Source organism: Phocoena sinus, chromosome 1 (genome assembly GCF_008692025.1).
Source record: "Phocoena sinus isolate mPhoSin1 chromosome 1, mPhoSin1.pri, whole genome shotgun sequence".
NCBI classification, from domain to species: Eukaryota; Metazoa; Chordata; class Mammalia; order Artiodactyla; family Phocoenidae; genus Phocoena; species Phocoena sinus.
In genome coordinates, this window is record NC_045763.1 from 161,756,899 (window position 1) to 161,784,011 (window position 27,113).

The 27,113-nt window shown below is 36.1% G+C and overlaps 1 protein-coding gene across 1 annotated transcript in view; it reads left to right on the plus strand.

Moving 5' to 3' along the window:
• The window catches only part of CDC42BPA (CDC42 binding protein kinase alpha), a 345,595-nt gene that overhangs the window by 169,917 nt on the left and 148,565 nt on the right, over window positions 1-27,113 (plus strand). The window contains 4 exon segments of the mRNA XM_032632745.1: window positions 9,466-9,666; window positions 11,417-11,665; window positions 14,017-14,096; window positions 16,837-17,003. Of these exon segments, the coding sequence (XP_032488636.1) occupies window positions 9,466-9,666; window positions 11,417-11,665; window positions 14,017-14,096; window positions 16,837-17,003 (697 nt within the window).

Genomic DNA, 27,113 nt, shown 5'->3' on the forward strand with positions numbered 1-27,113 from the left:
ATATATATGTTGAAAGAATCAAAAGGAAGATAATAGTCTTAAAGATTACACAGATGAGGAATCTCTGCAGAAAAATAAATCAAACGGATCTTTTAGAACTTGAAAATTATAGTAATAGAAATAAAAAATTCACAGGAGGAGGTTAACAGTAGATTAGAAATGAGAGAAGAAAGAGCCAGTGAATTTGAAGACAGATCAATAGAGATTAAACAGTCTGAAGAACAGAGAGGAAAAGATTGAAACAAAATCAATATAGGCTCAGATATCCATACAGTTAGAATCCTAGTAAAAGTGTGATAGTAACAGAAAACATTTGTAAGAATTAATGGCTCAAACTTACCAAATGTGATGAAAAACACAGATATAAAATCCTAGAATAGGGCTTCCCTGGTGGCGCAGTGGTTGAGAGTCTGCCTGCCAATTCAGGGGACACGGGTTCGTGCCCCAGTCCAGGAAGATCTCACATGCCGCGGAGCGGCTAGGCCTGTGAGCCATGGCCGCTGAGCCTGCGTGTCCAGAGCCTGTGCTCCGCAACTGGAGAGGCCCCAACAGTGAGAGGCCCGCGTACCGCAAAAAAAAAAAAAAAAAAAAAAAATCCTAGCATATCTCAAGGTAATAAAAGGAACCACACTTGGATACACCACAGTTAAACTGCTGAAACTTGAAGAAAAAAAATTGAAAGCAGCCAGAAGAAAAAACACTTTACATACTGTGGAAAAAGGGTAAAAATAACCACTGAACTCTCATCAGAAATCATGGAATGGTATCTTTAAAGTGCTGAAAGAAAAAAAAAAAAGTCTATAAATCAAGAATTCTATATCAAACAAAAATATTCTTCAAAAATGAAGGTGAATTAAAGACCTTTTCAGGTAAATGAAAGAGGCCTAGATGCTAAAGAATGTCCTTCACACCAAAGGAAATGACACCATTTGGATACTTAGCTATATGATAAACAATATCAGATATGATAAATAAGATTTACAGGATAAAGGAAGAAGATTATATTAATCTTTTTTTTTAATTTACATAAAAGGTATCCGACTATTAAAAGAGAAAATGATATTGTAATTTGGGGCTTGTGACATAGGTAGAAGTAATAGATATGACAGTAGTCACACAAACAATGTAAGACCAGTGTATGTAATTATTCTGCTCTAAGGTAACTGCATGTGTTTGAAGTATATAGTGGGAAGTGGATAGTGCCAGGTATGATATGAGAGGGAGAGAAATAGCATGGTGGTCTAAGTTGAGAAAACACAGATTAAAGTCAGGTAGGCTGTGGTATCAGAAAGTTGTGGTCCACAATTCCGGAAAAGAGAGAGCTACACTGAGAAAGAATTCCAGGGGAAGAGGTAGTGTTTCCTCAGTCCTGCGTGTTAAAGCCCCTTAAAGTTGGGACTCCTCCTATGGAGTCTGGTGTTCAGTCCTCCAAGTCCCTATGCATTCCAGAATGCATTGAGTACTGTTTCTGTCTATATGAGTTGCCCCGATCAGATTTATTCCTAAAATTCTAGTGTGTCTTCCTAGCCATTCATTTTTTATTAATGATCTCAAATAATTTTCCTGGACATAATAGCATGTTGGTCCTCCATTTAGAAAATTATAATGAAGAAACCTTCTTTTTTCTTTTCCTTTCTACTTTATGTTTTATGTGATGTATACATATTTTAGGAAGACATGAGAAAAAACAGCATTCCTTTGTCCTGGTTCTTTCCCACCTCCAACTGTCTTTTTCTGCAGGCAGACACATGAAAATCTTTTAGCTCTTTCTTCCATTGTTTCTTCTACTTATGTATTTTTTATTATTGTATTCATGCTACTGCCTCTTGTTATTTAGTTTTAGATATTATCTATTAATTTCCTACCATGGAAGATGAGGATACAGGTCTTTTATACCTGTTTCAACCAACCTTTACACTTCCTCTTTATCTTCCCAGTGTTGTGATTATCACATAATCTTTCATTAAATCCTGTTCAGTTTTTTAATAATTATATAAATATTATACATAGCTGTGCCATATTATTTATTTTAATTACCTTTCTTTTCTTGGACAGATCTTTGTTCTCCCTGAAGTAAGTGACCCCTTTACTTTGCTTAGTTTTTCTGTATAATTCTCACTAGTTTATCCCCAGACTCTCTACCACACATTAAGAAATTGAGCAATTCCTTTCTCTCTTAGACACAGTAAATAACTTAGTGGCTCCTTTGTCTGGAGGCGTGCATACTCTCATTCTAGTCTAGACTGTCCTATAGGCCTACTGGAGATAAGCCTATCTCCTATCTCCAGTTCTCTGATGAGAACTGTCATCCTAGACATACCTTTCCTTATCATCATGGAATTTATGTGTCGCTCCCTAGTAATGGATCCTCTGTTTCCTGGATCCATGTCTGTCTTTCATCTCATTTGGTGGTAACTGCCTAAGAAAGGTTCCAGTGGAAGTAAATATTTCATAATCTTGCATGTCTGAAAAATGCCTTCATTTCTTCTCTCATACTTGATTGATAATTTATCTAGACTGGACATGGTGTGATGGATTTGAACTTATTTTTCTCTTAGAATTTAGAAGACATTGCATTGTCTTCTAATTTACTGTTGTGACATCTGATGCCGTCCTAATTCTCAGTACTTCTGTTATAACCTTCGCCCCTTATTTGGAAGCTTTTAGGATGTTCTGTTTATTTCCGGTGTTCTGAAATGTTGTGATTATATAACTCTGTGTGGATCATCATTTATTATTATTGAAGCAGTTGCTTCAATTTTAACCTTTCCCAAAGTTTGTGACTTTCCAAATTAAGTTTCAACTTGCTTTTTAGGTCTCACGTCTGAGTTAAAATTATACCATCTTAATCACTATACCTTTGTAAGAAGTCAGTTTCTGTGAGAGGGTGTCCTGCTGTCATTCCTTTTCTGTCTCTAAAATTGTTTTGGCTATTCTTGGCCACTTGTTTTTCCATATGATTGTTAGGATTATATCACTAGTTTATATACATACAGACAGACATATACAAACACCCTTTCACATATACAAGCTTGTAGACCTGCAATGAATTTAGAGATTAATTATGGGAAAACTTTTGTCTATAACATGAAGTCTTCCCACCTGTGAATATGGTACCTGCATTGTTTTAGGTTTTCTCTTATGTCTGTTAATGAAGTTTTATAATAATGTTCAGGTAAAGGTAAATCCATTACCTTTATTTGTTAGATTTTTTCCTAGGCACTTCATGGATTTTTTTTTTGGCTATTATAAATGGATAACTTTTAAAAATTTGCATTTTAATAGCTTGTTGCTCTTCTCTAGAACCACAGTTGATTTTTGCATATTCATCTTGAAACTAGCAAGCTCACTAAATTTTTCTATTAGTTCAAAATAATTTGTAGATTCTATGTGTATATGTATATTTTTCTATATAGACATTCTTATAATCTGCAAATAATGACACAGCCTTGTGTTTTGTCCTTTCTAGTCCTTACACTGTTATTTTGCTATATTTTTTTCTCATCATGCAATCAGTGACCTTAAACACAATATTAGGTAGTTGTAGTAATTGGGAGCTTCTTTGCCTTGTTCCTGAATTTATTGGTGTTTTTTCTGTAGTTTCAAATTAAGTATGATGTTTGCTGTAAGCTTTTGGTATATATTCTTCATCAGATTAAGGAAATTTCTATTTCTGATTACCAAGAGTTTGTTATGGTTTTTAATATTGTGTAATCAAGTGATTTTTCTGCATCCATTAAGATAATACCAGGGTGTTTTTCCTTCAGTCTGTTAATACGATGAATGACATAGATTGTCCAATGTTAAATCATCCATTCTTTGGATATAAACATCACTTTATCATCAAGTTGTATTGATATAGTTGAACAAACTGCTAGATTGACCATGCTAAAATTCTATATTGAATTGTTACCTGAGATTCATACCTGACATTGATCATATCTGAGATTGCAGTATAATTTTCCTTCTCAAATTTTTCTCATCTGTCTTGTTTTGTATTTAGGTTATTTTAGCCTTTTAAAATAAACAGGGGAGCCATATCCCCTGCCCTTACCCATTTTGGGTCTAGAACAGTTATATAATACTGGGGTTATCTGTTTCTTTTTCTTTTGTGGTATGCGGGCCTCTCACTGTTGTGGCCTCTCCCGTTGCGGAGCACAGGCTCCGGACGCGCAGGCTCAGGGGCCATGGCTCACGGACCCAGCCGCTCCCTGACATGTGGGATCTTCCTGGACCGGGGCACGAACCCGTGTCCCCTGCATCGGCAGGCAGACTCAACCACTGCGTCACCAGGGAAGCCCTCTATTTCTTATATAATTGGTAGAACTCACTTTTAAATCACCTTTGCTTTGGTGAGGTTTTGTTTTCTTCTGTTTTATTTTGTTTGTTTTCCAGGTAGATTTTATACTATTGATTCAAATTTTTTAATGGTTATAGGTCTCTTTGGTTTTCTATTTCTTCCTGAGTCAGTTTTGGTAAGTTGTATTTTTTTCTATGAAAATTATCTATTTTCTCTGAGTTTTCAATTTTATTGGTATAAAGTTGTTCAGATTGCACTCTTTCTAGTTTTAAAATCTGTTACATGTGTAGTTTTGCCCTTTTTTCATTCCTAATGTTGTTTATTTGTGCTTTACTTTTCTTCATAAGTTTTGACATAGAGTATTTTACTAAATATTTTCCAGCTTTAGTTAGAACTCTTCTGTGGACCATTAATTATTTAGACGTGTGCCTTTTAGTATTCATAGTGTTATGTTTACTTATTTGGCTGTTTAAAGAAAGTTTTCTTTTACTGGAGAGTGGATCTATTTGTTATCAGTTTTTTAGCATTTGTCAAGATTGCTTTTAATTTTGTAACAGGCCAATTGTTATAACTGTTACATGTTTGTTTGAAAATAATACATTTTTTCCTAACTTTTGGGTGCAGGTTTCTATATATGTCCGTAAGATTAAAGTTATTAACTTCGTTGTTCAAAATTTTAATATTCTTACCAGTTTTATTTCTTTCTGATCTATTATTTATTATTTAAAAGTCCTTATTATGATGTTGAATTTATTAATTTTCCCTTGAACTTATCAATGTTTTCACAACTCTTTTGTAGCTATGTTGTTAGTTACGTATTTTTCAGAGTTGCTCTTCCAGGGTATTTTCTAATTATGTTAATTTTTAAAAATCATAATAATCATCTTGGCCTTTAATCTAATTTTACTGATATTAATACAGCTACCTTAACCTTCTTTTGTTTAACATATGCCTGGTATATCTTTTCCATCCTTTTATTTTTAACCTTTCTTTGTCTTTATGTTTAGGTGCATTAAGCAGATTATTGCTGATTTTTAAAAAATTTGTTCATTTTGGTTTTATTTGTCATCTAGTGTGATGACTCTGTCTTTTGATAGGTGAATTTAATTCATTTATGAATTTAATTATTAATATGTTTGTATTTATTTCTAGTATATTGTCTTGTTCTATTTGCTATAGGTTTTGCTTGTTTGTTTGCATGTGTGCTTCTCTCCCACACCCCACTTCTTCCCTTCCTTCTATTGGCTGGGTCAAATTTATTTTTATTTCTTTTTTTATTTACTTCTTTGGAAGTTATACATTCTATTTCAAATATTTTAATGTTTATCTTAAAAATTTTAGCATTTATCCTTTATGTAAAGTCTAGAGTCAATCATTTTCTCCACCATATTCCTAATTAAAGAAAAAAACTTAATTTGTCTTATACCATCTACAAAAATTAACTCAAAATAGATCAAAAACCTAAATGTAAGAGCTAAAACTATAAAACTCTTGGAAGAAAACATAGTGGGCGGGGGAGAAGTTTTATGACTTTCATTTGACAGTGATTTCTTGGATGTGACACCAAGCAATAGGCAACAAAAGAAAAAATAGACAAATTGGACTACACCATCATTAAAAATTTCTGTGCATCAAAGGACACAGTTATCTTAGTGAGAAAGTAGCCTATGGAATGGGAGAAAATAGTTGTAAATCTATGTCTGATAAGAGGTTGCTATCCAGAATATATAAAGAACCCCTACAACTCAGTAACAAACTAACAACCCAATTCAAAATAAGCTAAGGACTTGAAACGACATTTCTTCTAAGAAGATATACGAATGGCCAGCAAGCACATGACAGGATGCTCAGCATCACTAGTCATTAGGGAAATGCACATCTAAACCATAATGAGATACTACCTCACACCTATTAGGATGGCTACTATAAAAAAAAAAAAAAGTTTTGGAAAAGATGTGGGAAAATTGGAATCCTTGTGTATTGTTGATGGAGATGTAAAAAGGCTGTAGCCTGTAGCCACTGTGGAAAACAGTATGACAATTCTTCAAAAAACTAAAAATGGAATTACCATATGATCCAGCAGTTCCACTTCTGGGTACATGCTCCACAGAATTTAAAGCAGGGTCTCAAAGAGACATTTGTTCACCCATGTTCATTGCACGATTATTCCCAAAAGTCAAGGGATGTAAGCAACTCAGGTGTCCATCGCTGGATGAATGGATAAAAAAAAATGTGGTATATACATACATTGGAATATTATTCAGCCTTAAAACTCTGATACATGCTACAACAAGGATAGACCTTCTTAAAAACATGCCAAGTGGTATAAGCCAGACACAAAAGAAGAAATATTGTACAATTTCACTTACATGAAGTACCTAGAGTAGTCAAATTCATGGAAAGTATAGTGGTGGTTGCCAGGGCCTGAGAGGAGGAGGGAATAGGGGAATTATTGTTTAATAGATTTTCAGTTTTGCAATATGAAAAGAGTTTTAGAGATGGTGGTGATGGTTACACAACAATGTAAATGTACTTAATGCCACTGAACTGTACACTTAGAAATGGTTATAATGGTAAATTTTATATTATGGGTGTTTTACCACAATTAAAAATTATAATTAAAAAGTAAATAAAAATTAGAAAACCAAGAAACTTAGAACATTGTAATCCTAACTGCTCCCTCAGTAACACGTTGTTTTCTAGTATTTTAGTTCCATCTTATTTTTCAGCCTTCAAGTAGTTGTTCCTTCCGCCTCCTCCATCTCCTTTTTCTGTTGCTCCTGCTCGTCCTCCTCATCTTACTCTTTGTTGTCCTGTCTCTCCTTCTCTTTGTCATTATTTTATCCAATTAATAACCATTTAGATGTATGTTAAAGTTTACTAATATCTTTGTTCATAATTGCTTCTAGTGTCACATTCTTCCATCTGGGTTATATTTCTTTTATTATTTTTTTTTGTGTGTGGTATGTGGGCCTCTCACCGTTGTGGCCTCTCCCGTTGCGGAGCACAGGCCCTGGACGCGCAGGCTCAGTGGCCATGGCTCACGGGCCCAGCCGCTCCGCGGCATGTGGGATCTTCCCGGACCGGGGCACGAACCCATGTCCCCTGCATCAGCAGGCGGACTCTCAACCACTGCGCCACCAGGGAAGCCCTGGGTTATCTTTCTTGATTCTGAAGTATATCCTTTAGTACTTTTGTTCAACTGAAAGGGCTGCAAGTGGTAGTTCACTCAGTCTTTGTATGAAAATATCTTTATTTAACCCTCATTCCTGTATTATAATTTAGGTAGGTAGGGAATATAATATCGACAATTATTTTGTCTCATCACTTTGAAAATACAATTCCATTTTCTTCTGACTGCTGTGTTAGTATTAATAATTCAGCTGTCATGCTAATTGTCATTCCTTGGTAGAAAAATCTCTCTTTATTCTCTAATGTTTTTAAGATCTCTTGCCTTTGGTGCTCTGCAGTTTAACTACAGTGTGTATAGTAGTGCATCCGATTTCATTTATTTTTTCATATCTTTTATTTCAATGACTACTTTTTTCCATATCTCTTTAATTTTTTTCATCTTCTTATGTTTTTTATTTTTTAATATGTCTAATAATTTTAAACATACTTATTTCATGAAGTGGAACTGATAATTGTTAGAGGTCTAATTGTTTGGATTTCTCACTTTTGCTTGTAATAGAATGTCTTCTCATTTTGTTATACTATTGGATTGTGAGCTCATCGTCAATGGCCTTTTATGTGTGAGAATTATATGTGGCCAAGTTTGAGCATGTATCCTCCACGGTAGTTTTGAATTTGTTATGCCAGGCTTTCTAGGGGCACCTAACCTGGTGCCAGTATTTTTGCCAGTTTCTTGGCTTGAGAACTTCTGAACAACAGAAGCCCTGTGAATTAGAATTCCAAATGGTGGGACTATATGACCTAAAGTTATGAATTTCTAAAGGAGGAAATTTTTTTCACATATCAGTCACAGTCAAGATAGACAAAATGTCTTAATCTTTCTCTGATGAGTGGCAGATTTTTATAATTCACCTTTTCCTTACAATATGCCTTTTAGGGTAAAGGTTATATGGGGCAGCCTCTCACTTCAAACGTCCTATAAGTTCAAGGTCTTTCCTTTTGTCCTTATGTATATGTTAAAAGCCAAGTACCTAGAAAATGAAAACCAGTATTTCTCCAGCTGCACTCCTGCTTCAGTGTTTATCGCCCTGGTTCTCAATCATTTCTTGATTACTGGGCCCCTAAGACTGTCTCTTTATTTAAAGGCTCATTTATGTATTTATAAAAATGGTTGTTATATTTTATCTAGTACTTTTAAGAGTTTGTAGTAGAAGAGTTTTCAAGTTACTTAATCTCAGTATTGCCAAGGAGGAAGTCTATTCTAATGATTATTAAGAATGGTAATTTAGTCTAGAAAACTCGGAGTATTAACCATTATTTTATCTTGAGAATGTTCATTGCTTGATATGTTCTCTTAAAACATAAAGAACCAATTTTCTTTTACTTTGGAATACCTTACAAGACATGTGCCCAGGATCTTTTTTTAGCTGTTGTTTTCTAATTTACATCCAACTTGCCATAATTGTATGCCCAGCTCTTTTTCTCTGTTGGGACTTTATTTTTTGAAGGATATATTTTTTTCCCTTTTATAATTTTTTTAAATAGATAAGTAGTTTGCGGGACATTGTTAACATTTATTTCCTTAGGTTTTCGTTAAAGTGTTTTAAAATAATCTCCAGTCTGCTCGTAGTATTAGCCAGACTTTTTTATTTTTCCCCCTAATTAATTGTAAAATTTTCACAGTCCCATTTTTCATATGTAAGTGTTGGATGGATAATATCAATAAGAATGTTCTAAAATATATATTCAGTTTGTGGTTTGTGGCTGTGGTGTTCAAGTCATATTGTTACCCTAAATGTAGTCAATTAACAGCTATAATAAACGTTCTATAGTGTTAAAAAATCTGGAGAACTTGTTGGTGTGGTGCTTATATAAATTTTAACTTATATGGACAAGGAGGCTAAATTCAGATAATGACGAAGTTGTTGTTATGAAGTAATGCTATTGTATTTTTAAGTAAATGTTTCTAATTTAAAATTATTGTTTGTTTCTAATATATTATGGTAGATTACTAAAAATGTGAACTTCTTCAGGTACAGTCCTCAGTGGCTGTTGGAACTCCAGATTATATCTCTCCTGAAATCCTTCAAGCCATGGAAGATGGAAAAGGCAGATATGGACCTGAGTGTGACTGGTGGTCTTTGGGGGTCTGTATGTATGAAATGCTTTATGGAGAAACACCATTTTATGCAGAATCTCTGGTGGAAACATATGGAAAAATCATGAATCACAAAGTTAGTATATTTTACTAATTTTCAAATTAATGTGGTAAATAATACATATAATATTCAATAAAATTAAAATGTGATATTTAAAAAATGATTTTCCAAGAACAATAAACAATCTAATTTCTATGCTAATAAGGGACATGACAAATATGAGTAATCAAGATCCATAAATTATGCATAAAATTATTAGTTTTCACCTTCTCCTGTATTTCATTAGAGGTGCTAATAAGTAGAAAATTAAATGTTCTCTTCAGTAGAATAACAAAGATCATAAGCAGATAATTTATATCATTACTACTATACTATAAGTATAATCATGACTAGAATGCATTTAAAATTCTCAATCTTAATAGTAATAAATAAAATGCAAATTAAAATAAGAAGGGCATCCTTTTCTTCCCCCTGTCAAATTGGCAAAGATGAAAAGAAAAATAGTACTTGTTACTGTAAATAATCCAGTGAGGTGGAAATTGTTAGACGTTGTTGATAGGAATGTGAATTGATATAATCTTTCTGTCAAGAAGTTTATAAGTATGCATCAACAGCCTTAAAAAAAAGTGGTTAAAACATTTGGTTGAGTAACTTCAGTTCTAGGAATCTACCCTAAGGAGAATATTCGTAGAACAAGGATATATGTACATATGTACAAAGATACCTATCCCAGTATTATTTATGGTCACCAAACATTGGAAACAGTCCAGATGCAGAGCAGGAAAGAATGAATAAACTTTAATCCATTTAGTACCAAGTGAAATAGATTGTACAAGAAGAGGAAGAGTCTGATTATCAGTCTCAGAAGATTGTGAGCAATTGCAGAAACCTAGAATATGAATAGGAATATCCCATAAAGGGAGGGACAGTCTGTTCTTTTTAATTTGTTCTGGTGATACAATTATGATTAATTGCTACATATATATATAAATCAGTCTTATAGAGTCAATGCTTTTCTACCTGGCTGCAAAGATAATCTGCTAAGTGGTAACGAAGAGTTGAAAGACAAGAAATAGCTACAAAGTTGTAAATAGCATGTAAAACATTTCAGATAGAAATCATTGTACTATTTCATGGTTGTTAAGAGCACAGATTCTGGAATCAGACAGTTTCAGTTCAAATCAGTTTATTACCATTTATTAGTTGTGTGACATCAAGCAAATTGCTTGAACTGTTTCTTTGTTTCCTCTTCTATAAAATTAGAGTAATAGGAGTATCTACCTTATACAGTTGCTCTGAGGATTAAATGAGCTAAAGGAGTAACGCACTTCTCCTAGTGTAAAGTACATATTACATTCTTTAAAAATGTTCCATACTATTAATCATTAGTATGTGACTTATATGAACTTTATCAATCATATACACTATTAAAATACTGAGTCACATTCTACTACATTTAATGAATTCATTTTGACAGCATTTCAGGTGTTTTAGCATTTAACTTATTCTTTCTGTAGTGCATCTATGACTAAGTCACATATGAAATGAAAAGTTCTTTTAGGAAAATTATCCTTTTTAATTTATTCCTGCATCTCTTTTAGTATCAGTACTTTGTACCATATATTCTTACTATTTAAAAACAATTTTTATTGGAGTATAATTGCTTTATACTGTTGTATTAGTTTCTGCTGTAGGACAGTGTACCATATATATTTATTAGATATTTTTAAAAGCAAATGTATTTTTAAGAAAGTCAATGCTAACGTCAATCTACTTAGTAAATTGAATAGTGATTTATATTTCGTTTCTATTATTCTCTGTTTAGGAGAGGTTTCAGTTTCCAGCTCAAGTGGCTGATGTCTCTGAAAATGCTAAGGATCTTATTCGAAGGCTCATTTGTAGCAGAGAACATCGACTTGGTCAAAATGGAATAGAAGACTTTAAGAAACACCCATTTTTCAGTGGAATTGATTGGGATAATATTCGAAACTGTGAAGCACCTTACATTCCAGAAGTTAGTAGCCCAACAGATACATCAAATTTTGATGTGGATGATGATTGTTTAAAGAATTCTGTGAGTATGACATTGTAAAGAAGTTCTGTCCTTCTGCTTTTTTTTCTTTTTTTTTGTAAATATGGTTATAAAGTAATTTTATAGACCACCTTACCAATTATCAAACAGTTATCGTGGCTTCCAGTATTTACTCTCCCTAAATCAAGAAATTAAAAGAGCTAACTGAGGTGAGCATAGTTATTCATGACTAGGAGCTAAATTAAAATTCAAAGATTTACTTCTTAGATTAGTTATGTCATTAGGTTTCTTAAGAAGAGGACAAATTAGGGGCTTTCCTGGTGGCGCAGTGGTTGAGAGTCCGCCTGCCGATGCAGGGGACACGGGTTCGTGCCCCGGTCTGGGAGGAGCCCACGTGCGCCCGTGAGCCATGGCCACTGAGCCTGCGCGTCCGGAGCCTGTTGCTCCGCAACGGGAGAGGCCACAACAGTGAGAGGCCCGCGTACCGCAAAAAAAAAAAAGAGGACAAATTAGATGCTTTAAAAAGTGGACTTCATGATGGCAGAGTGAAGACATTGGCAAATCTCTCCTTAAAAACCACCTTGAAACTCGGCAAAATTGTCAAAAACAACCATTTCAGGGCTTAATAAATAACCCAAGGTAAATAAATTGAGAAGCATTTATTCATGAAATACTGTTGAACTTTGGTTAAAAACAGCCCTCCCAACTTTTCCCTCAGCTTAATGGGGACGGTAGAACTGCTAGCATGGAGCTGCTTGTAAAAACCAGCCGTTTTGCTGACAGAGGGAGCTGACTTGATTGTAGAGCTAAATATCTATGCCCAGTGGTGTTGCCGCTAAAAATAGCAAACTTGGTAGGAAATGAATGGTGAGAGAAAATCTATAGCCTTATTAACCTAAAGTTATAGCTCTGTTTGCGGCAGGTGGGTGACCAGTGGATTAGCCAAATAGTCCTTCATTTTTAGTTTGTGGGCCATACCAAAGCAGGCCAGCATAGTTTGTCAACCTCTGCTCTAAACCATTAGGTTATATTAAATTCAAATTTAGGGAAATAACACAATTTTTTTCTTTTGTCTTTTTAGCCTTCTTAATTTTTAAAAAAAATTTATTGGAGTACAGTTGATTTACAAGGTTGTGTTAGTTTCTGCTATATAGCAAAGTGAATCAGTTATACAAATACATATATCCACTCTTTTTTAGATTGTTCTCCCATATAGGTCATTACAGAGTATTGAGAAGTGTTCCCTCTGCTATACAGTAGGTCCTTAGCCTTCTTATTTTGAACTTCCATTTTTATTCAGTTATTTCTTATGGGTTTAATTCTGCACTAAGAATTTACTTTTCACTGTTCAGTAAGTACCATATTCAAGACAGATAAGAACTTCTCTTATACTTTCCTTACTGAACCTCACAGGAAAGAATTAAATGGAGTTTCCTCATCAGTTTTTTTTTATTACAAGAATTACATTTACTGTTAACAGGAATTGTGAGTCATTCCAAATTAAATACACAGTAAAGTTGATTCTGACTATTTGCTATAGTTATGTTCAGTAAAGTTGCTGCAAATACTGTATTAGTGAATCCTGAACCATTGTTCCTAGGGGAAATACACAGTCAGGTTCCTGTGAGCCTCTGGTCACAATGTTCTCATCAACCAATCAGTGCAATACATTAGCCACACAATACCTTGTTTGATGTGTGTTTCTATTTAAAGACACCTTATTTAACATATATTGTCAATTCATTGATGTCAAACTCATGGCCAACGGCACTGTGACTCATGCTGGAATGAAGCGTGTCTAACACACACATTTGTAAGGCACATTACAGCCTTCTTGTTTGGACACAATAGATGGCATCTCAGCACTGCTCTTGGAGGCCATTTTAGATAGCAAAATCACCTGTAAAACACACAAAAATGAGGAAAATGTGGCACATGTAGACATTGAAAAAAACCCACTTGTTTATAGTATGAGAGCTGAAACAAGAAGGCATATGTCTCCTTGTTCAACTCCAGATGGTAACATGTGCGTAGCGCAACTCAACTTTTTCTTTGCTCTGCAAGTGTCTGCAAATGACTACAAAAGTATTTGTGAATACTGATTTTGGGCTACAAATAAATTTTAGCGACTAAGCAAATTTGCAAATATGGAATACGTGAATAATGGTTCTACTCTCAATATCTGTCAGACTTTAAATCTTTCTTTTCATTTTATTAGAATTCTACAACAGCAGTATTTACGGTCTAAATGTTTTATCACTAAGTGTCTGCACCAAACTTAGCAGTGTTTCTAAATTGGTCAGCCACCTATTTGCTGTTGACAGGTAACATTTATAGCCCAGCCTGCAGTTTATAGTTATTCATTTCTTACCAGATGTTTTTTCCTCCTTTAGGAAACAATGCCCCCACCAACACATACTGCGTTTTCTGGTCACCATCTGCCATTTGTTGGTTTTACATATACTAGTAGCTGGTAAGTTTGAAAAGTTAACATGATTTGGATGATTTGGGTCAAATTAAAAATGAATTGAGGTTTTAAAAAATATAATGCATAAGAGAGCCTTGTAAAAAGTTTTTTAGAAAAAGGGTGAAGCTACTGCTGGAAAAAGTTAGACATTACAAAGTGAATAGAACATATAAGAATCTTAACTCATTTTGGAGGACAAATAGAGAGCTCAGAATCTAACTCTTAGCAATGGGGCAGGAATTAGAAGAGTCCCATACTATTGAATAAATATTTTATAGGTGTCAAGCATCAGAGCTTTCAACCCACTGATCTTAACATTCTTTTCGCTGACCCTCATTCCACTCATATCTTCTCTTTCCTCCTTACCTTTCCTTAAATATCATTGAGAATGACTATAGTCACTCCTTGGGTGCCCCCTCAATTCCTTGACTGTTATTCTGTAACACTGGTTTTGCTAAGTTGACATTCATTATTACAGTTCCGTTTTCTGCCTATACCTGTGCATTTCAAAGTGTCTAGAGAAAAATATCTGTCCATTCTTACTGGTCCCACTTTAAGTTCATGATTAACAACCTCAGGTGCCACTTATTGCTGCCTGGCAAATATACTGTGTTACCCTAGTGTATTCACTCTTCCACTCTCCTAGGTAACTATTTCATACTTTATACTTTTCCTCTAAAACCCCTGTCATACTTAGTCTCACCTGATGATCTCGCTTCCTCTTTCACAGAGAGGTTGAAGCGATCAGCAGACAACTCCCCCAAGTTCCCATCACCACGTTTACCACCTTCACACCGCTGGACCCGTGTAGTCTTCTTTTTACGGATGACAATGGTGTGATCTCCCTAGCTAAGCCGCATCCCTTCTGTCTTCTCTTACCGACTCTAGCGCATCGCTGTTACATCATACATTTTTCCCTTTCTGTGTCATTTGCATAACAGATCATTTCCATCAGCTCACAAACATGCAGTTTTTTCTCCCGTCTTAAAGCAAAATATAAAAACTGTTAATCTAACTTTCTTTACCTGCTACCAACCATTTTTCTGCTCTTAATTGTAGGAGAGTTACTTCAAATTGTTGTCTGTACTTTGTCCATTTTTCTCATACTCTTCTTTCTTGGCACCACTCCAGTCAGGTTTATGGTCCCGTCACTTCATGCAAACTGCTTTTATCCATGTCACCACTGACCTCCATGTTGATAAGTTTGGCAATCATTTCTCAGTCCTAGTCTGACTTATTTGCCTAGTCTCATCTCATTTGTCCCGGCTCCTTCCCATTAAAACACTCTCTCCTGTTAGCTTCCAGAGCACTTGCCTCGTTTCTCCTTACCTTTCTGGCCACCCCTTCTCATTCTCCACATTCCTCCTAATCTCCCTGTGTCCTATCACTTCATCTGTGGATCTTTTTTGTTTATACTCTGGTGCTCTGGTATTATTTGCTGATGACTCCTAAATGTGTATTTTCAGCTGAGGCCTCTCTCCTCACTTCTACTTAAAATCTCCCTTAATCACCTATTTCAGATGTTTGTAACATCATTTCTTATATTTCTCTGAACCTATCTGAGTGATCCTGCTAAAAGATAAGTCAAGAGTATGTCACTCCCCTCTTCAGGACCAGTTCTCACTGCCCCCAACTCCAGTGGCTTCGTATCTTAACTCCAAAGTTCTTATAGGGCCCTACAAGACTGGCTCACTTTACCTTTCTGATTCTATTTCCTACTATTCTTCCCCTTGCTCACTTCACAGCCACACAGGTCTCCTTTCTGGCCCGTGAACGTGCCAGACATACTCTTGTCTCGGGGCTTTTGCACTTCTTTTTTCTTTGTTTTTTTAATTTATTTTATTGAAGTATAGTTGATAGGGCTTTCGTACTTCTATTTCATCTGCCGGGAATGCTCTTTCCTCTCATGTTTCCTTGGCGGGTCCCCTTATTCCTTCTGGACTTATTCAGTTACTTTCTGAGTGATGGCTTTCCTGACCACTTTATCTACATTTTTTATTTACTCCGCTTTAATACTTCATTTCCCCCTTTCCTGCTTTATGTTTTCTCCTTAGCATATAACACTGTCTAATGTATTGCATATTTTACTTGTTTATTTTTGTCTCTGCCACTGGAATATAAAACTTGCTCCATGGGCAGGTGTTGTTCATTTTGCTCACTGCTGAATGTCCAGCACTTCAAATGTTTTTAATTAAATTGTATCGAATTAAAGAAAGCATTTCACTTAAAAGTTTTTTTAATTGACGTATACAGTTTATGTACAATATAGTATAAGTTACAGAGGTACAATAAAGTGCTTCACAATTTTTAAAGGTTATACTCCATTTATCGTTATTATAAAGTATTGGCTATATTGTTTGTGTTGAACAGCATATCCTTGTAGCTTATGAAGGCATTTCACTTTTGAATTCCAAAGAGGACCATGGTTGGTGCTTTTGACTACTGTTTCACTTAGGTGGTCACATTGTTTTAAGCTACCAATAACCCTTCAGCAAACTTCATCTTATAATTTGTGGTTATTAAAATAAATTCAAGAGAATTTGGGCTATTTAAGTTTTCATTTTCAAAAATGCTTCTAGAGAATTGTTTATGGTGATTTTGCAAAAAATATGTTTTGTAATCACTCCAGATGGCTAGCTATAACTAGATGTTCAAATGATGTTTTAAATGAATTTCAAAAGGTTATCTTTTTCTCTTCAAACTTATTGTTTCAGTGTAAACCCACGTTTTTCCCCCTTTTTTTCAGTGTTCTGTCTGATCGGAGCTGTTTAAGAGTTACAGCTGGTCCCGCTCCACTGGATCTCGATGTTAATGTTCAGAGAACTCTAGATAACAACTTAGCAACCGAAGCTTATGAAAGAAGAATTAAACGCCTTGAACAGGAAAAACTTGAACTTAGTAGAAAGCTTCAAGGTAAATACATTTTAAAGATAATATTTTCCTTTTTTGTATTGGACTCACAGTGTAGATGCTATTTATTATAAGTGGTTGTTTTATCTTGAAAAGAAATTTTTTATTAAATGGAGAAAAGCAAGTTGTAGAAATTTATACAGAATACAGTATAATGCCATTTACGTAAACTCACACAATTAACAGTAAACAGCAAAATAGCATTTGTTTCCCACAGGTATATATGTATGTATATAAAATGTAGGAATAAATACCTCTGGGAGAGGAAAATAGAACTACCAAGAAAAATGGAACCCTTCTTATCCTACTGCACTTTATATGATGCCCTGCCATATTTTCTCAGTTCTCATCTGTATTATTGCAATAGCTTCCTAACTGATTTCCCTGCCTTACCTCGTCCCACCACCCCCACCCCTCCCACTTTCCTGCTTTATTTTCTCCAAAAAATGTTATATACAACGTATTTTACTTATATACAATGGTTGCAATAATGTTTATACGTTATATACAATGTATGCATTCCTTTAGTGAATGAAGGAATGTATCTATAATCATGAAACTTGTAACTCTTTTTAAAAATTAACTAATTTGGCTGCGTTGGTTCTTCGTTGCTGCACGCGGGCTTTCTCTAGTCGCGGCAAGCAGGGTCTACTCTTGGTTGCTGTGTGTGGGCTTCTCATTGCAGTGGCTTCTCTTGTTGTGGAGCACGGGCTCTAGGCATGTGGGCTTCAGTAGCTGTGGCACGTGGGCTCAGTAGTGGTGGCTTGCAAGCTCTAGAGCACAGGCTCAGTAGTTGTGGTGCACAGGCTTCGTTGTTCCGTGGCATGTGAGATCTTCCTGGACCAGGGCTCTAACCCATGTCCCCTGCATTGGCAGGTGGATTCTTAACGACTGCGCCACCAGGGAAGCCCCGTATAATCCTTTCAATGTGTTCTTTAATTTGGTTTGCTAATATTTTGCTAATATTTTCACATCTATATTCATTAGGGATATTGGTTAATGCTGACCCTTGAACAAGACAGGGGTTAGAGGCACAAGCCCCATGCAGTCAAAAATCTGCATATAACTTTACAGTCATTCCTCTGAAACCATGGTTCTGCATCTGCAGACTCAACCACTGGGGATCATGTAGTATTGTAGTACACATTTACTGAAAAAAATTCGTGTATAAATGGACCTGTGCAGTTCAAAAATGTGTTGTTCAAGGGTCAACTGTAGTTTTCTTGTGGTCTCCTTATCTGGTTTTGGTATCAAGGTAATGGTGGCCTCATAGAATGAGTTTGGAAGTGTTCCCTTCTCCTCAGTATTTTGGAAAAGTTTGAGGACTGGTGTTAATTATTCTTTAAATGATTGGTAGAATTCACCAGTGAAGCCATCTGGTCCTGGGGTTTTTCTTTGTTGGGAGGTTTCTGATTATTGACTCAATCCCTTTACTCATTATTGGTCTGTTCAGATTTTCTAATTCCTCCTGATTACAATCTTGATAGGTTGTGTTTCTAGAAATGTGTTAGTTTCTTCTAGGTTATGTAATGTCTTGGCATACACTGTCCATATTAGTCTCTTATGAGCATCTATATTTCTACAGCATCACTTGTAATGTCTCCCCTTTCATTTCTAATTTTATTTGAGTCTTCTCTTTGTTTCTTAGTCTAGATATTTTGTCATTTTTGTTTGTCTTTTCAAAAAAACAGCTTAGTTTTGTTGATCCTTTCTGTAGTTTTTCTTGTCCTATTGCATTCATTTCTGTCCTGAACTTTGTTATTTCCTTCCTTCTGGGCTTAATTTGGGCTTCTTTTTTTAGTTCCTTGAGGTGTAAGGTTAGGTTATTTGAGATATTTGTAATTTCTTAATATATGCATTTATTGCTGTAAACTTTCCTCTCAGAACTGCTTTTGCTGCATCCCACAAATTTGATATGTCATATTTCCATTTTAATTTGAGATTTTTTCTCTTTTGATTTCTTCTTTCACCCGTTGGTTGTTCAGAAGTATGTTGTTTTGCTTCCACATATTTGTAGGTCTTCTCACTTTCCTCTCTTTACTGATTTCTACTTTCATACTATTGTGGCCGGAAAAGATAGTTGGTATGATTTCAATATTATGTTAGTAAAGATGTGTTTTGTGTCCTGTCATATGATCTATATGATCTATCCTGGGGAGTGTTCTGTGTGCACTTGAGCAGAATGTGTATTCTGCTGCTGCTGGAAGGAATGTTCTGTATATGTCTGTTAAATCTGTTTGTTCTAAAGATGGTTCAATTCCAACGCTTCCTTATTGATTTTCTGGCTGTACAATTTATCCATTGGTGAAAGTGGCATATTGATGTCCCCTACTATTATTCTGTTGTTGTCTATTTCTCTCTTAGGGTTTGTTAGTATTTGCTTAATATATTTCTGTGCTCGGGTGTTTGGAGCATATATATTAACAATTGTTATATCTTCTTGATTTATTGACCCCTTTATCATTATATATAATGACCTTCTTTGTCTCTTGTTACTGTCTTTGGCCTGAGTATATTTTGTCTGATATAAGTATAGCCACGCCCACTTTGTTTTGGTTTCTGCTTGGAATATCATCTTCCATCCCTTCACTTTGAGCTTACTTGTCTTTAGAGCTGAAATGAGTCTCCTGTAGGCAGCATATAGTTGGAACTTGATTTTTTTTTCATCCGCTCTGTGCCTTTTGATTGGTGAATTCAGTCCCTTTACATTTAGGGTGGTTATTGGTATGTAAGGACTTACTATTGCCATTGGTCTTTTGCCTTCTGGTTATTTTGTATCTCCATTGGTTCTTTTTTTTTTTCCCCTTCTTTTTTTTGTCTGCCTTTGTAAGTTGATGATTTTCCATGGTGATTTGCTCACTGTCCCCTTTTTTACATCTCATGTCTCTCTTTTAGATTTTCGCTTTGTCTTTACCATGAGGTTTACATAAAATATCTAATTGATAAAATAGTCCTTTTTCTGCCTATAGCAACTTATCTTCATTCACCTGTAAAGGTTTCATCCTTTTACATCTCCTTTTAGATTTTTGATGTCACAGATGATCACTTTTTATGCTGTGAATTTGCTACCAAATTGTAGTACGGTAATTTTTAATGCTCTTTTTCTTTAACATTTATGCTGTAATTGTTTAACACACTACTGTAAAATACAGTTACAATTTTCTAATTCTGACTGTCTATTTATCACCTTAATCAGAGTTTTGTGTACTTTCAACTTTTTTGTTTCAGCTTGAAGAGCTCCTTTCAGCATTTCTTGTAAGACAGGTCTAGTGGTGGTGAACTCCCTCAGCTTTTATTTATGTGGAAAGCCTTTATTTCTCCTTCATATCTGAAGAATAACTTTGCCAGATAGAGTATTCTTGGCTGGCAACTTTTATCTTTCAATACCTTGAGTATGTTATTCCACTCTCCCCTGGCCTATAGAGTTTCTGCTGAGAAATCTGCTTATTGCCAAATGGGGCTTCCTTTGGAGGATACTTTCTTTTGTTCCCTGGTTGCCTTTAAAATTCTTTCTTTAGCATTGACTTTTTTTTTTAATTGGAGTATAGTTGCTTTACAATGTTGTGTTAGTTTCCACTGTACTTTTGACAGTTTCATTATAATGTGTGCTGGAAAAGGTCTTTTTTTTGCATTGAGATAGCAAAGTGTTCTATTGGCTTCATAGATTTGTATGTCCGGTTTTTTCCCCAGGTTTGGGAAGTTCTCAGATATTATTTCATTAAATAAACTCTCTGCCCCTTTCTCTCTGTCTTCTCCTTCTGGTATACCCATTATTCTTATTTTGGCTTTTTAAATGGAGTCTGATGGCTCTTGTAGGGTTTCTTCACTTAAAAAAAAAAAAAAAAAGGAGGGCTTCTCTGGTGGCGCAGTGGTTGAGAGTCCGCCTGCCGATGCAGGGGACACGGGTTTGTGCCCCGGTCCGGGAAGATCCCACGTGCCGAAGAGCAGCTAGGCCCGTGAGCCATGGTCGCTGAGCCTGCACGTCCGGAGCCTGTGCTCCGCAACGGGAGAGGCCACAGCAGTGAGAGGCCTGCGTATCGCAAAAAAAAAAAAAAAAAAAAAAAAACAAAGAAACATAGTTCTCTCTCCTCTTCCACCTGAATCATTTCTAAATTCCTTTCCTCCATATGGCATATTCTTTCTTCCATCTGATCTGTTCTATTTCCAGTGCTTTCTAATGCACTATTCATATCACTTATTGAATTCTTCAGCTTCAGAATTTTTGTTTTGTTCTTTTTTTATAATTACAATCTCTTTGGTAAAGTGCTCTTTCTGTTCATTAATTTTATTCCTGAGTTCACTGAGTTGCCTTTCTGAGTTTTCTTGTAGCTTGTTGAATTTCTTCATAACAACTATTTTGAATTCTTTATCAGTTAGATTACAATGTTCTGTGTCTTTGAGTTGGTTGCCTAGAGAATTGTCATTTTTTTGGGATACTGCGTTACCATGATTTTTCATAGTGTTTCATGAACTGTGCCTCTGCCATGACATTTGAAATAGCAAACACCTTTCTTATTTAGGTAAGGCTTTACTTTGATTCTAAGTTCAGCAGCTGGGCAATCAGAAGACTTTCTTTTGTTTTCCAGAAGGTGGCACTATATCACAAATTTTGGGTTTCTCTTACCAGAGATGACCCTCCACTGAAGTTTGGAGTGTGTGCATGGTAAAAGCTGTTGGCAGAGTGTAGGAGGTGTATGCTTAGGACCTGGGGCTTTTTAGTGGAGGAGTCCAGAAATCTGTGGACAGACAGTAGGAAATGCATTCCTTCATTTCTCTTTGTCTGCCTTCTTTCCTTCCCACCCTTCCCCCAACCCCCCTCAGAAATCCGGGTATTGCTGAAAAGCAACAGGGTCCCTCCAGCTACAGCCCTCACAGCCTTCACAGCCCAGCACTTTCACTCATCACTTTCACTTTCTACCTCCTGTGCTAGAGAGGTCACTGTTGCCGGTACCATGGATCTGCAGCCTCCTCTGAGGTCCAGTCTACCCACTTTTGGATACGCATATGGATGTATCTCTGGTGTCCTGGTGTGCTGTGCAGAAGCAATTTTGTTCAGTTATAGATGTCCAATTAGTTGTAAATGGAAGGGAGAGGAAAAAGGAATGACCCATAGGGGCATGATACTGATGTCACTCAGTTTTGAGTTTTAAATGGTGATATGCATAAAGTGTGCAAGTACTCACTTTAAATTGTAAGCCCCGTAAGTGTTTATATTAGTGTACTTTTATGTAACTTGCCCCCCAATCAGTATATAGAACATTTCTAGCGTAGGATAAGGTTCCATCATGCTCCTTCCCAGTTTGTAGCATACAACTCTGAAGTAAACACTATCCTAAATTTTTTCAGCATTAATTAATTTTACCTTTGAACTTCATATAAATGGTTTCATACAGTATGTTCTCATTTGTGTCTCTTTTTTTAATAACATGGTTTTCCAAGTGTAAATATCAATAGTTCCTTTTCTTTTAACTGCTGTTTAGTGTTACATTGTATACAAATACTAAAAAAATTTATCCAATGTCAGAGTTCTGACTTTTTTTTTTTTTTTTTTTTTTGCGGTACGCGGTCCTCTCACTGCTGTGGCCTCTCCCGTTGCGGAGCACAGGCTCCGGACATGCAGGCTCAGCGGCCATGGCTCACGGGCCCAGCCGCTCCGCGGCATGTGGGATCTTCCCGGACCGGGGCACGAACCCGTGTCCCCTGCATCGGCAGGCGGACTGTCAACCACTGCGCCACCAGGGAAACCCCTGACTTTTATTTTAAAAAATACAACAGATTGGGTGGCTTATAAACAACAGAAATTTATTTCTCCCAGTTCTGGAGGCTGGAAGTCCAAGATCAAAGTGCCAGCATGGTCAAGTGAGGATTCATAGCCAGCGCCTTCTTGCCGTGCCCTCACCTGGTGGAAAGGGCTAGGGATCCCTGTGGGTTCTCTTTTATAAGGCATTAATCCCATTCATGAGGGCTCCGCCCTTATAACTGTAACTTAAATACCTCCCAAGACCCCACCTCCTAATAACATCATCTTTGGGGTTAGAATTTCAACATATGAATTTGGTGGGGGACCACAGGTATTGAGACCATATCATCTAAGCTGTTGTTGTTGAACATTTGAGTTATTTCCAGATATAGACTATTATGAACATAGCTTCTGTGAATATTGTTATATATTTCTCTTGATGGTCATATGTAGTTATTTCTCTTGGATATCTACCTAGGAGTACGATTTATGGGTCATAGGATAGCATATTTTCAGCTTTAGAAAATATTGCCAAAGAGTTTTCAAGAGTGATTGCATAGGGCTTCCCTGGTGGCACAGTGGTTGGGAGTCTGCCTGCCGATGGAGGGGATGCGGGTTCGTGCCCCGGTCCGGGAGGATCCCACGTGCTGCGGAGCGGCTGGGCCCATGAGCCATGGCCGCTGGGCCTGCGCATCCGGAGCCTGTGCTCCGTAGTGGGAGAGGCCACGACAGTGAGAGGCCCGCGTACCGCAAAAAAAAAAAAAGTGATTGCATCAATAGTTTCACTAATAATGTATGAGTTTCACTTGCTGTATATTCCCATTAGAACTTGATATTGTCAGCTTTTTAAATTTTAGCCATTCTGGTATCTGTATAGTGGAGTTTTGCTTTGATTTTAAATTTATATTTCTCTAATAAGTAATATTTACTGTTCATTTGGATATTCAGTCTTGTGTAGGTTCTTGCCCTTTTTTCCCATTAGGTCTTTACATGTCTTCTAAATAATTTTTATTTTTCCACTTCACAAACAGTATAAGACCCTTATAACAGCCCTTTATGTTGTTGTTGTTTTATAGTTTACCTCTATCTGTGTTGTAAACCTTTCAATACATTTATTTTATTCTTGCTTTAAATACTTATTACTCATTAATTTTTAAAATATCTTTTTATTTACCCACAAATTTACTCTTTTTGTGTTCTTTATTTCTTTCTAGAGATCCATGTATCCATCCAGAATCATTTTTCTTTAGTCTGAAAAACTTCCTTTAGTGTTTCTTATGATTGTGTGTGTTATAACTAAATCTCTCCGTTTTTGTTTGCCTTAGATGTCTTTATTTTGCCTTCATTTCTGAAGAATATTTGCTGGGTTAGAATTCTAGCTTGTCAGTTTTTTCTTTCAATGCTCTATAGATATTATTTCATTGTTTTCTGACTTCCATTATATTTGAGAAGCCAGCCAGCTATTAATCTTGGTCTCTTGAATGTATCTTTTCTTCCTCCCCTCTGGTTGCTTTTAAGTATTTCTCCTTAACTTCACTTTCAGACAGTTTGGCTATGATCTACCTGGGTGTAGCTTTTTTCGTATTAATGTAAAATCCTGTTGGGGATTCACTGAGCTTCTGAAATCTTGATTGATATCTTTCATCAATTTTGGAAAGTTCTAAGCATAATCTCTGTAGATATTTCTTTTGCCCCATTCACTATCGCTTCTTCTTCTGGGACTCCAATTACATATATCTTGGACTGTGCCCCACATTCATTTTATGTTCAGTCCTGTTTCTTCCATTCTTAGGTTTTTTTGTGCTTAATTTGGATATTCTCTACTCACTTGCTTTCAGGTTCATTTGTCTTGTCGTCTGCTGTATCTGTTCTGATGTTAAGCCCATTCAATGAGTCTTAATTTCAAATATTGTCTCTTTTAGTTCAGGAATAATCATTTGATTCATTCTTATAGTTTTCCGTTCTGCATTGAAATTTCCCACTCTTTTGTCTTTTTTCCCCTATGTTTTCTTTAACATATTGATAATATTTATTTTAAAGTCTTGTTGGCTAATTTTAACACCTGAACCATCTGCGTGTGTCTGTCTTTCTGTTTTTTCTTCTGATTAGTGATCACACCTTCCTGCTTTTCCAAATGTCTCGATTTTTATTGTATGACAAATATCATGAATAAAAATAACATAGAGAATGATGTTATTATGTTATTTTCACTCCAGAGAGGGTTTTCCCTTTTTTTTTGGTCCAATCAGGAATTGAACTAGGACAAGGCTGGGTTGCAGTTTTGATTAGATTCAACCTACTTCTGGTTTCAAATGTCATGAAGGAAAACTAGCTGGAACCTGGTTTGGACTTGCTCTATCAACTGTGAGAGATTTATTCTGACCTTCAGACTCTTACCCCATGCCACTTTCAAATTTGGCAAATGTCTAGATGGGCCATGTGTTTGAAATAGGCTCTTTTCCTCAAGCAAGACTTTGTCTCTGAAATACTTCAATACTGTAGGAGACTTTGGTCTGACTTTTAGAAGCTTCTTAACTTCCCATACAGTCTCCAGATACAGCAAATATACCATGAGGAAAATACCACTGCATATTTAGGGATCCTGAAGTTTCCAAACTGTTGCACCAGCCCACCCATTCTCCAGAATTTGTCATTTATTTTCCAGCGTACTATCCCTCAATTCATGTGCTCACAGAATTGGATAAGATTCTGAGGTGAGGTAAGAGGCAGCTGTCATGGCCTTTTCACCTTAGAATGGCTCATCCCTCTCTGGTGTATTTTACTTAGTTCTCTTTGCTTTCCCAGATACATGATGTTTGTAAAAATAAGTTTTTTTCAAATTATATAGTGTATTTTTACTTTTTGCAACAGGAGTGATAGAGCAATGACCTGTTACTTCCTACTCCATCCTATTCTGAATGAGAAGTTCCTATGTCCCAGGTTTTTTTTTGATGTTTTAAATTCTTTAATCTGTTCTTAGAGAGTGTCATTACATACAGTTGGTGTCATTTTGCCCAAAACAAACCCAGAAAATACTAGATCGTTGCCTTTGGTACTAACACCTGTTTCATTTCTTACAGTGGCATAGGTTAACACTTTAAGCTGATTCATCTATTGTTAGCTACTTGTTGAGCACCAGTTAGGCAGGAATTGTTCTGCACAGACTGGGGATATAATAATGAACAGAAAAAGAAAAAAATACCTGCCCTCTCAATGCTCACATTCCACTTTGAGGAAACAGATGATAAATCAAATACAAAGCAGGGTCATCAGCTGAGAATAAGGAAGGTAGAGAATGTGTTAGCTTTTTGGGATTTTTTCCTATTAGATTTTTGACAAGAAAAAGAGAAGATGTGAAATGGTAAGTTTAGAGAAGAGAGAGGAGTGAATGGACTAGGGAAATATTTTAGGATTGCCAGTGTTGATTGAAAAAAATGCACAATGTGTGAATTGTGAGTCAAGTTTTATTTGGGGTAAAATGAGGACTATAGCTTGGGAGACAGCATTTCAGGTAGCTCTGAGAAACTGCTCCGAAGAGGTAGGGGGGAAAGTATTATATATGATTTTAGTGAAGAGGGGTACATGCAGTGAAGCACACATTTTGGCAGAAGGTTGCTGCTAGTCACAAGGAGCAGATGTCATGGTTAATGATTTTAGTGCTTTTCTAGATGTGAGAAGATGCAAGAAATTGGGCTCGTAAAATTTTGTCCTGAAAATTATCTGAAGACCTGCTCTGCCAGTGTTTCCCAGAGCACTGAGTGCCTCATTCTTGATCTCCACCCTGATCTCCTTTCAGGGGGTGTTGAAGGTCAGCGGCTGTTAGAGGCAGATGGCAAGTGCCAATTTTTAGTTGGCATCAGGCATTGCCAAACTATTTAGACATGAATTTTGAATGGTTGGGCTTTCTTCCGTCACTTTCAGCTATTAAGGTGAAAGCACGGAGTAGAAGGAGAGTAGGATTTAGGAAAGACTGGGGCCTTCTGGGCTAAGTACAGTGGAGGAGAGAAGAGCAAAGAAATCCAAGGTGTGTATGCAAAGCAGTAGTAGTGATGGACCAAGGAATCTAACCTGGATAAATAAGGAAGAAATGAGAAAAGGAAATAGTGTTAGGAACAGTGGATTGGCACTCTTGGTGGGAATGAAAAATTACTGAAGGGGTCCCTAGAGTAAGTTAAACTGTAAATATAAGAGATAGAGAGTATTTACTTGAAATCAGGATGTTGGAGGCTATATAGTTATTAATAATGACAGCATCTACAGTAGCATTTCTCAGTAGGTGAACTACAAGCATTTGGGGCAGGGTAATTCTTTGATGTGAGAGACTGTTTCACATTGGTCCCCAGACAGTAAAAGTCTGTAGCAGTCTCCTAGGA